This window comes from Naumovozyma dairenensis, chromosome 6 (genome assembly GCF_000227115.2).
Source record: "Naumovozyma dairenensis CBS 421 chromosome 6, complete genome".
NCBI classification, from domain to species: domain Eukaryota; kingdom Fungi; phylum Ascomycota; class Saccharomycetes; order Saccharomycetales; family Saccharomycetaceae; genus Naumovozyma; species Naumovozyma dairenensis.
Window position 1 is genome coordinate 27116 of NC_016484.1, and position 12277 is coordinate 39392.

Below are 12277 nucleotides of genomic sequence, written 5' to 3' on the forward strand. Positions count from 1 at the left end.
CAATAGTTTTATACGTTAAAAACTATATATGCTTCAGATGTACTTTCTATGTATGTATGTACCTTCAGCGTCTATCAATATTTATAATACTGCCAGTAATATTCAAAGGTGAATCTTTTGTGAAAAAACTATCAAGGTTGTCTAATTCGGCCCACATGTGGCTCAAAGAAGCATCCTTCTCTTCTGCTACCGAAACTGAATCTATAGTATCAATTCTGCCCAAGCCGTAATCCCCATCAGCATGAAATTCTACAACATCATCCATGATTATTGGCTCTTCAGCCAATTCATCATCAGTCGTTGCATTGGTACAAGTCATAAAGACAGAATGGACATTATGTCTCGTAGTCGCAGCTGTCATTGTAGGCATCGGGATTGACCATCCACTCTCTTCCGGTAAACCAAACAATGTGGTGCTGGTTATGCTACTACTTTGAACATCTTTATTACCCATACTTATACGTAACACATCTTTGTCCATTTTACTTCCTGATATATTTGGTACACAATCCAGAACTTCTAATGCTTGTGTGTCGAATTTGGTTAATAGTAGACGCAATAATGGAGAAATCAAATCCGCTCCGACTCCAGTAAATTCTGGACTAGTTAAATCCACGAGTGGGAACACATATTTTAGTATTGCCAGTGTTTGAATTTTGATCCAATCTACTTTATTTAAAAGTAAGCCAAGGAAGAACACTAATGTTTGAGCTGCATATGTTGGGAAATAATTTCTTGAAATAAAGCTTACAACTTGACTCATAAAATCTTTTTTAGATCTAAATTTGTTTTTCGCTAACGAATCAATTAATCTCGATAATGAAGGTTGATTATTAATATTCGATAATGATATTAAAGAATCAGTGGCGTTTTGTATACTACTAAAGTCTTTCTTGTCCATTGCATTCAGAAAGCGAGGTAGATTTGAAATAAGAGCAAACAAAAGCCTAGAGTCAGGATTGGCGATTATTTGGCTATCTTTCAATAGGTTCAATTTATCTAGAAATTTCAAAGTAATTTCAAATGAATTTGATGATCTTAACCCTGTCATAACAATTGGTTGTAGTCCATCAAATCTTCCTTCCCAATTTGATGGAAACGTTGCAATTAGACATTGGACAGTATCTGGAGAATCAAGGTCAATTTTTGATATGAACTTTGTAATACAAGAAAGGACTTCAATGAACTCTTGCTCGTGAATACTATTTAAACATGCAATGATTGACCAAAACAATTGCGGAAAACTTATCAAATAGGTAGGATCAAGTTCAGCCATTATTGCATTTAATGTCATTAGAATTTGCATTGCAAACCCTTGAATATCAGTATTAGAATCGGATATTGTATTTGATAATCTATGTAGCATATCTTTCAACATCTTTTGATCCAAGAAAGTAAGTAGCGATCTAAACACCTGGAACGATCTGCAAGCAACATGACGCACTGAACACGTTGTAGCCCATTTCAAAGCAGTCTTCTGCCATTCAGTCTGGAAATCGGGGATCGCAGAAAATATGCCTATAAGATTTCTAATTAACGAATCCATAGATTTTGGAGAACGAGCACCTTTCTTATCTTTGAATAAATTATCATAAGACCAAAGTAAATTTCGGTTTCTTATCAGTTCTACTACCTCTTCAGACTTTTCATGTGTTGGTGCTAGACCGAATATTAAGTTACAAACGATTTTGGATGCACATTCTTGTATTAAAGGCACATAATGATCCAAGAGGCATATGGATATGTGTAATAAAGAAGAAAGTTTAGACTTAATAGATTCGGTTGGATTTGTCAACAGATTAACTAAGAAAATAATTGAAAGTTGCGCCTTAGAGAACATGATTGCTTTCCCCTGATAATTTAAGCTTTCCCATATATTTGCAACAAAGAATGAATCATCTGTAGTATCTGGTTCAACTATACGTTTCTTGTGATCTGGAATCATAGCCTTTGGTTCTAAGTTATTCAAGAGTGAATCCATTACACCAATACCTCCTGGTACGTTAGAAAGATATAACACTACATCCCTTGCATATTGAACAAATATTGGATTACCATGAAGTATTGACAATTGAAGGATATATTCCAACGATACATGAATATTTTGGAAAGAGTTCCCTTTCCCTAAGGAGATCCATAACTGTTCAATTTCCGCTAGTAACACATTATTTAACTCAATGGTGATATAGAAAAGATTATTCAAAATCATAAATGTTTCTAATTCTTCAATTGACTTTAAAGTAAAACGATTGACCCATGGTACTATCAATACCAATAAATCTCTCTTGGCTTCGAATGGGAATAAATCTAGCATCCTTGTCAGATTACAGAAAATTTTGAGGCATAAATCTTGAGAAAGTAGTTCTGCGAAAATGCTTGAGATTTCTTTGGCTGTAGATTTATAGACAGTCTTAGATGAATTAGCTAGCCTTTCTTTGAAAACCTTCGCATATGAGGAATTATGCAATTTTGTTTCGACCGCAGAAAGTAAATCAACAGCATATATTCTAGTTTCTTCTCTATCAGAAACTATCCCATATAAACCTAACGAAACAAGCTCACCTTCTTCTAAAATTAAGTCATCCAATTTTAAAACTGACTTACAGAGTGTCGTGTAATACAACACAGAAACTGAAGGATGTGTATGACTGGATATACATTGTAAACTAACAGCTTTGAATAATTTGGCATTATTCGTATTTTTATCTAAAAGGTTTTCCAGGGCTTCTACACCAAGATTCCGCACAGTTTCGTTATTGGAATCAAATAGTGCTTCGATCCAACTTAATAATGCTGCAGAGTCAAAGGAGAGAACAATTGGTACGTTAGGTATATCTTCGATCTTTTTGGTAATTGGATCAGAGCATAATGTGACCATTGTTTCTAATGCCAACATCTCTAGTTTCGTTCTTTGAAACTCAATACCAGATGATACTGCGGTTTTATCTCTATTTGACTCAGATTTTTGGATCATAATCTTGTATCTTTCAGTGGCTACATGAGCATATTCGCCATATCCACACCATTCTTTCAAATAGTTGAAAGTAGATGTCCTTGCTTGAAAGGGAAACAATTGGTCTAATAATGAATGAGTCCTTATTGTATTATAGTACTTCTTTAATAGCTCTGGGAAATAATTCCTCAATGCTTGGTATTCGTAGGAAATTTGAACAGATTCCTGTTCCAAGAAGGCTTTGACACGTTTAATGAAGCCAGAGATCTTCTTCAAAATCCATTCATCTTGATTAATTGATGGGTCACTCAGAAATTCCCTCAATATGGTTAATACATGAAACATCTCCACTCTAGTCTTATTTGATGTTGTGTTAGTATCTTCTTTCCAGCAGTTAAGGAAGGGATCTATGCTTTCGATGTACGTTTTATAAATGTTTATATTCATGGAACTTAGACCAGCTATAATAGCATCACGAATAATTATATGCTTAGAATTCAATAACGGCAAAACCATTTTGAAGATTGATTTTGCTGATTTGATTTTTTGATGTTGTACAGTAAATATTTGCTGACTCTTTTTCCGACCATGTTGCATAGTCTTTGTTGGAATATGTAACCTTTGGTCACTTGTAGAAGTGAGCGATGTACATGCTGCTATTAAATATGACTTCCACTGATTAATAATGGTTTCAGGCAGAATCTTCTTGGATCTCAGGAATTCGTCATTAATATTGGTAGTGGTATTACTAATACTGCTATTTGCGATATGTAACACAATTTCATGAACTTGTACCAAACGAATGCAAACTATAGAACGACAAAGAGCCATCGTGATTGGACAAGATTTAGAAATCAATGAAAGTAATCTAGGGAATACTCTTTGCCATAGAGCAGAATCTATACCAAAGTTTGATTCAGCTAAAGTAACAATTAAGCCCTTTTTAAATCTAGAATTTGATCTGACTAACCTTGATTTTTCGATGGCACTTAAAGAAGTCATGTACGGTTGAAATAAGGACATGACATCGCAATTGTTTAAGACATCAATTAACCTGGTACCTTGATCTGCGACGAAATGAGAAGAAGATGATCTTGAATGGCCGTTAGAAATATTAATGGTTTTTTCTGCCATTGCCTCGTCGAATTTTGAAATTATTCTCAAGATTTTAATGGCTAGTTGACGGATATTAGAATCGTGAGCACAAAGGAAGAACAATCCATTTCCTTCTACTTCTTCAATGACAGTTACAATATTTTTCCATTCTAGTTGTTCGCTTTCCGATGATGCGTCAGATTCTGAATCGACTTGTAATAATTGAATACCATCTAGACCTGTAGTTTTTTTAGTTTCCTCTGAATTAGAAGATTGGAACTCATTCAACCAACACTGTAACAAATTGACATATAAGGTTAACAGTTTATGATATTCAGCTGAAGACAAGTATGACATGTTATAACTTGATTGAGTTTTCTCATCGAAATCAAAAGAATACTTAGCAAACCATGTGATCAAAGTGTATGGATTTTTCTTGGAGGCAAGTGCCTTTAATGCATTTTGTGAACTCGTTGCAATCGAATGATCCGCATGGACAGCATTTCTAGCCAATATTTCAATTGTTGATTTGTATGGGATATTTGCTGAAATTGAAAGGCAACATGGAATAGTTTCAATTATAATTGCAAAAAGCATAAGATTATGGTTCTTGTTAATATTCGAATCATTATCATTTGAGAAATTCTTTAACCCAAATGAACCAAAAGGAGTCGATTGTTGCTTTTTATGTTGATTTTCTGGTGACCAGACTTCTGACCCAATAACGGAATCCAGTAATAAAAACAGTTTATAAAAATATGATGATACTTCCTCGTTATTTTGTGAAAGCGCTTCATTTTGATAGAATTTTTCCGCTAAAGTTTTATTCAAATTTAACTCATAGACTCTATTATCTATTCCTGGAAATTCTGGCCTTTCTGTTGTCATCAATAGACCTTTATATGAATTGATGGCTAACATTAATTTCTCGCAGTTCATATTTTCTAAGGTAGCACCATTAAAGGATTGCCTAATTAGTGGTATTATTGCATTTTCAATTAGGAAATTTGGGTGAAGATATCCCACTGAAACTAAAGTATCACACAGTGGGTTAATTAATTCTAAATTAGGGGATAACCAACTTTGTTTCTTCTTTTTGTTCAAATATAAGGGTAGTAAGCTAGTGAGTGTTTTTGTTGTATTATTTAAAGTCTCAGTACATCTATAAAGATAAACCCATATTAGTCTTGAGAGGCCTCTTGCAAAAAATACACGTTCAGTCATGTTTTTTGTTTTTATTTTTTCAGAGTTTGATTGAATAAGACTTATCCATTGATTGGTGAAAAGAGTCGGAGGGGAGGCACACAAAATGGACACTGTTAACTTAAACCCCTCTGCCCAAAATTTACTATGTTCTGATTGTAAAAACTTTGCGGAACAGTGTAATAAAGTAGTCATTGCCTCGACCCAGGTTGGATGATTTACCTCAGCTGTCAAAGTACCGGCCAAGGGAAGTAATAGTTGATTAATAACCTCAGAATAAGCTAACCTTATTGATAGATTCTCAGATATATTAAAGAATTTTGATAAACTTTTCATAAAATCAGCACTTTCTTCAAATTTCTCGAGAGGATAATTTTGTAATTTAATATATCGCATTCCCAGAATCAATAAATGAATGGGTGGTTCATTTTCTGGTGAAATGATTTTAGGTAATTTTTCTAAATCTGATATAAATCTATCCGTAACAGAGACAAATTTTTTCTCAGACATATAACCCAATAATTCAGCAAAGGAATTCCAATTTGTAGATTTAATCACACTTGAAGAGATTGATAATGGATTTGTTGTTTTCAGCTGAGTAAACACGATTTCTTCTAACTTATCATTTAATTCATGATCAGAATTACCTGGAGTTTGTATGACAATTTCCATAAGTACTCTACAAAGAATATAAATACTTATTAATGACTTCCTCTCGGCTTGTAGTGCATTTAATTTATATTGCGCTAGTAATGTTTCTAATTCTCTAAATTGAGGATGAAGACTATTACCCATTGAGTTATTATCGAAGGATTTCCGATTACTACCCATTGATGATTTCGAAGAAACGTTTCTTTTATGTTGATGTAATATAGAAGTGGAAGAAGGAGACGATTCGTTTAATGATGGTATTATTTTTTTCTTGGAGTTTGAACGAGTAAGGTTTTCAGAGTGAGGGGATCTTCTCGGTTGTATTATTTTTGATTGTTTGTCCTTCTCTATTTGATATTCTTTTATGAAATTCTCCAAATCTTTAGCAGCTGTATTTGCAATTTCTGATTTTGTTTTTCTCCAAAACATCATTGCGTCGATTACGGGTTTCGGTTTCTTTTTAGCTATATGACCTAATGACTCTATAATACTATCAAAATTTGGATCTATCTCTTTTGCTAGATAATTGACAATTAATGGTTCCTTATCTGGGTTATTACTTATTCCCTGTATGCAAAGATTTAATTTTATTTCTGTAGCTCTAATAAACTTAGTGAAGATAATATGCAAAGCATATTCAGAAGGGTTTTTCCAATCTGTTGCCATTTGTTGTCTTAAATTTAAAGCATATTTGTCATTTATTGAAATGTTTATTGAATCTGTTGGAGTTGTAGCGTTTTCCTGTGAATTGGACTTCAGAATTGGTGTAGGTGTTGATATTGGACCATTTGAAACCTCAAAATTTTGCTGTATTATACTTACATCGGTTAACACTGTCGTTGGTTCTGGAATTGGATCCATCATTGCTTTAGATGGAAATGCAGGAATAAAAGTATTATTTTGAATATTATTATAAGTATGATTGTCACTAGATATAGTAGCAACGTTAAAGTTCGTGTTATTCATGGGTATTGTTTCTGGAATTTCTATTGGAGAAGGGATATCAATAATTGGGACATTTGGATTATTTAATTGAAAATTCTGATTTATTGGAGATTGTTTATCAGAAGGATTTATAAGGTTATGATTATCACTCATTTGGGTGCTGTCTAATCCTAATTCTACTGAAGGGACATGAATTTGATTATTAATTGGAAAGGCAAAACTCTTATTATTCGTACTGGTAGGAGTTTCGGTAACATGATCATGGTTAAAGTCATTCTGCTGCTGTTCCCGCAAACTTTGCGCATCTGATGATGGCTGACGTTGAGGAGGGAAGGTAAAACCGGAGTTCATTAGAGAGTACTATTCTTTTTTGATACTTTATGACCTAAAATGTATTAGGAGTGTAAAGATAGTAAAGTATAATGTATAATCCTCTTTTTGCCTCTACAGTAAAACAATCTTATGCTAGACAAATAACTGGTTCTTGCTGGAAATGGATAAATGGACGGAAGATATGTAGTAAAAGGGAAATCCTAAGCAATCAATGTTAAATTGATTTTACGGTATAATTTCTGTGGATTTGGTGGCCCTGATATCTGTATCCTTATGTTTAATTCATTAGTGGTACACAATATCTTACTACAAACAAAGCTTCAAATTAAATTCACATTTCCAAAAACAATATTGTGTACTCTATGCCTCCGGAAAATGGCCGTTGATAGTGATACAAAAATCTGTCTCTCCGATCAGGACAACATGAATATAATGGAAGGCTAGAAGTGGAGGCATAGAAGGTAAAGTGAAAGGGAATTATCAAGTAGTTAGAGGTCATAAATACTTTAGTTTACTTAACGCAGGCTTTCTTTGACTAGTGTTAACATTTTAAACATTTTACGCCGCTTAAATCCTAAAAATGGGAAACTTATTCTTTAGATTCAGATTCTGTTAAAGTTATTTTCCAAAATATAAGAATTAAAAATAAACAAATAATACATAGAAAATATGACGTTTGTCATACAAAATGGAGAGTAGCAGAGTTGATCATTTGGGCACACATCCCACAGTACTGGACTACAAGATATTAATATTACAGTAATATATTATGTGTGAGTGAATATGTAAGTGGACATTGTAATAAGATAGAATATTAGAGAGACTCTCCTTGAATAATTAAGTAACACAACGATAAAATACCTAACGACAAAGAGATATAGTGAATAAACCTTACACACTATTAAATAATTAGTGGGAAACATTAGGATCATGAACAACATTATAAAAACCAACAACAACACTTTAGATCACTCTGATAACGCTCAAGTAAACGAACAAAGAACCCCCCGTGGCTCTAGTGTTACAATCAGACCATATTATTTTTTTTACTTAAATTAAATTAGTTTAACAGTTGAAGGTATGATATCAGTTGAACGAGATATTTTTTATTTAGTATTATATATTTTATCTACTTCGTCTTGGTTAAATGGGTATAAACACATATCATATTTTGTTGAACGTTAATATATTATTCCAAATATTCATTGAATAAAATTATACAATTGCAATCTTGAAATGGTTACTGCTTCTCTCATTTGGATTCAACTGAGAAGTTATTTGTGACGTTTTGAAGGAAGGAAGAAGTGACAGCTGTGGCCCTATTAGCAATAATGAGGTTTAGGAGGTTTTGCCCTAATATAGGTATTCAACCCTGATATTTGACAATATCAAAAATCTTTAAATTTAGAATAAAAACCAGATTTGATAGTTTGACATTTGAACCATCGAGAACCGTGTCTCGTCAATCCAGTATATCACTGATAATGATATAATATCAGACGCTCATACCTTTCTACTGATTATACTTTATATTGAGAAACAGAAAGGAGTGGAAAAACTGTGCAGAAAAACCCTCTACTTTCGTTCTTTAAGGATAAAACACATAGACTGTTAATAGTACTGCAAACTTCCACTATATTACTCAGTACTTCAGACACCCATAGCTAACCATGTCAGTACATGGACCTTCCCCATTTACCCCTGAATATTCGAACGAATTATTGCAAAAAGTCCAGAGCATATATCATGATGATATAAAACATTATTATCCTCAATTAAAACTAGAAAAATTATTAGATCTTCTAGAACATACAGAATATTTGCTAGAGTTATTTTTTACATATAATAAAAATAATACGAATAACAAAGATGTCTTGACTGCTTTTATAGTTGGTTGTTATTACCTTTTCCTTATAATACCGCAGTCCATTCAATTCCAATCCAAAAATAAATCGTATGGAATATATACAGAATTGAAGAAACTGTACGAAAATGAAACGCATATGACAAACGTGTTACTAATGGTTAAAGATGAAATCGAAAATGTATTAGACATGGATGAAAATAATAATGGGTCTGATTTGAATCATAGAATCATTAAAAGACAAAGGGCTTATTCAATTTCCATAAATGAATTATCAAACCAGGTAAAATCTTTATCCATATCAAATTCGATTGATCAAGAACATATCAATAATAAAACAGAGACCAGCTTGACAAATCAACCCCCAAATCATCATCTTTTACCTATAATATTGCATTGTGATGAAGAATTTTCCAACGAAGAAATTAATGCTACAGATTTTGATCGGGCGTCTCCGTTATGGACTGCTCCTTCTTTAGAACCGAAAGATCAGTTAAAACTAGCATATACTAACAATACTAATACCAAGACCAATACTGATAACAATAATGGCCAAAAAGATAGCACAGCGAACGACTTCCCATTTGCACCAATTCAGATGCCATTTGATAATGGATCAGCCCCTGATATACCTCCAAAGATACCAATAACGAAAGCAACAACAAATATTATCAATAATTCCGAATCTGAGAACAATGTAAATGAAGGAACGATGCCATTCACGACATCCTCGTTGGAAAATATTAACAACATTAATAATATCAATAATTATAAGACAATAGAACAGACAAACCCTGACAGAGCGTCAAATCATCGGAAAGATTCATACCATTCTATCTATATGGTTGATGACGGAAGTGCAGATGGAATAACTCAATATTATGATTCAAATCCCTATATTCATAGTTTGGAAAGATTACAAAAGCAATGCATAATTACTGCACAAGAATTATTTTCTATTCTTTCAAATCCCATTGAAAAGTCAAAATTATTATTAATTGATTTAAGATTTCCCAAAAGATTTTCTTCAAACCATATAGTGGCACCAAATTTAATTATGATAGACCCAATGTTATTATGGAATTCTAAAACAAACACGCCCATTTATGATATAACAACGTTAGAAAATCTATTATATGAACCCAAAGCTAGAAAACTATTACAAAACAGAACTCAGTTTGAATATATCGTCTTCTACACAGATAATAAAACCTATATGAATACAAATTTCGATTACAGTTTTACTTTTTTCTATTTATTAGTCACATCAAAGACTAACAAAAATATTAAATCAGCTCCAACTCATTTATTAGGTGGATATGACAAATGGAAAAAAGTGTTATATTCGTATTCTGAACAATATAACTTCAATATGGGTGATTACCTTTATAAACCACACCGTCATAGCGGAGATAGTATAAAACATCATGATGACCTAGTAGATTCTCATATTTTACAACCTCCTTCATGGAAACCGCCAGAATTGCCACTTCGTATGAGAAAGAGGCCACCTCCACCACCACCTGTAGCAATACCAACACCACCAGTACCACATTTATTGACCAACTCTACGTTACCCCCAATATCTTCCACAACTGAGCAAAGTCCGGGAATTGTCCTCAAGACTAAGACGATGACAGATTTACATTCAACAAAATCCCAACAACATAGAAACCAATATTTAACATCATATCAACATCAAGTGGAATTGGCAAGAGACGATGAAACGAGGAGAAAATATCATCAAGAACGTGAATCACTGATGTTAACAAGGTCAAGGAAATTCTCTATACCGACTATTGAGAAAAGCCCCAATTTATACGTTTCATTATCAATTACAGGTTTAAGAAATTTAGGTAATACATGTTATATCAATAGTATGTTACAATGTTTATTTGCTACACGGTTATTCAGAGATCTATTTATATCATCAAAATTTCAATCATTCATTAATGATTCTAAATTCCCAAATACGCCAAAGATATCTAATTCATTTAACCTTTTATTCAAGAAAATGTATTTGAATGGTGGTTGTTCTGTGGTTCCAACATCTTTCCTGAAGACTTGCAATATCTTAAGACCAGATTTAAGAATACCAGATGATCAACAAGATACTCAAGAGTTTTTGATGATTATATTAGATAGATTACACGATGAATTATCAAATCAACAAGAAGTGGTAAATGAATATCCAAATTTATTATTGTATGATGAAAACAATTTAAAAGTTCAAAATAAAGAATATAAGCATTGGTTTGATAAGAATGTAATTGGTAATGGATTATCGCCAATTGATCATATATTTTCAGGTCAAATGGAAAATTCTTTACAATGTCAAAGATGTGGAAATTCTTCATATAATTATTCGACATTTTACGTGTTGTCATTAGCCATACCCAAACCATCATCAACAACTTTTAGTCGATCTAAGAGGGTTAAATTGGAAGAGTGTATTAATATGTTTACCAGTGATGAAGTATTGTCAGGTGAAAATGCATGGGATTGTCCCAAATGTGGTTCATCTGCATCTTCAACAATTTCTGACTCCGAAAAACTATTGAATGTTACCAGTAGTAAAAAGAAAAACATGTCTTCACATAATGAACATCATAGATACAAATCTAAATTTTTCACTTTACATACTAGATCTCATCGTTCTATATCACCTTTTAGGAAAAAGACTTCACCAGCAGCGGTACCTTCGTCTACTAAGAATGAGCCCTGGAAATCAAAAAAACTAATTACCATCAAGACGTTAAATTTTATTGTTCTACCACCAATATTGGTTATTCATCTTTCTAGATTTTATTATGATTTGACGAAGAAAAATAATACCGTTATTACATATCCACTTATATTGAACATTGTTTTGAAAAATAATGAAGTTGCCAAATATAGATTGTATGGTATAGTTAATCATAGTGGGAATTTGATTAGTGGTCATTATACATCTTTAGTCAACAAGGAGCCTAATCATGACTTGGGTTCGAAAAAGCAAAGATGGTATTATTTTGATGATGAAACCGTGAAAGAAGAACGAAACCATGGAGATATGGATAAAGGTATCTTACAAGTTTCAAGTCGCGACGTATATGTTCTGTTTTATGAAAGAATATATGAATAATTTTATCTGGCACTGGGTAGTACAAAAGTTTTAAAATACTATTTTTAGATCGAATAGAAACTAATAGTGACTCCATACGTCAAATTAGAATAATATATCTTATATAAAT

At 32.6% G+C, this 12277-nt stretch overlaps 2 protein-coding genes across 2 annotated transcripts; one reads left to right on the plus strand and one right to left on the minus strand.

Annotated features, from left to right (window-relative positions):
- Positions 1-64: 64 nt before the first annotated feature.
- On the minus strand, positions 65-7198 carry TAO3 (Tao3p; the record flags this gene model as incomplete). The annotated part of the gene is made up of 1 exon (XM_003670533.1): positions 65-7198. One exon carries the CDS (start codon positions 7196-7198, stop codon positions 65-67), a length of 7134 nt encoding a protein of 2377 aa, XP_003670581.1.
- A 1652-nt stretch (positions 7199-8850) lies between these two features.
- Positions 8851-12168, plus strand: UBP7 (ubiquitin-specific protease UBP7; the record flags this gene model as incomplete). Its single annotated transcript, XM_003670534.1, has 1 exon — positions 8851-12168. One exon carries the CDS (start codon positions 8851-8853, stop codon positions 12166-12168), a length of 3318 nt encoding a protein of 1105 aa, XP_003670582.1.
- Positions 12169-12277: the final 109 nt, after the last annotated feature.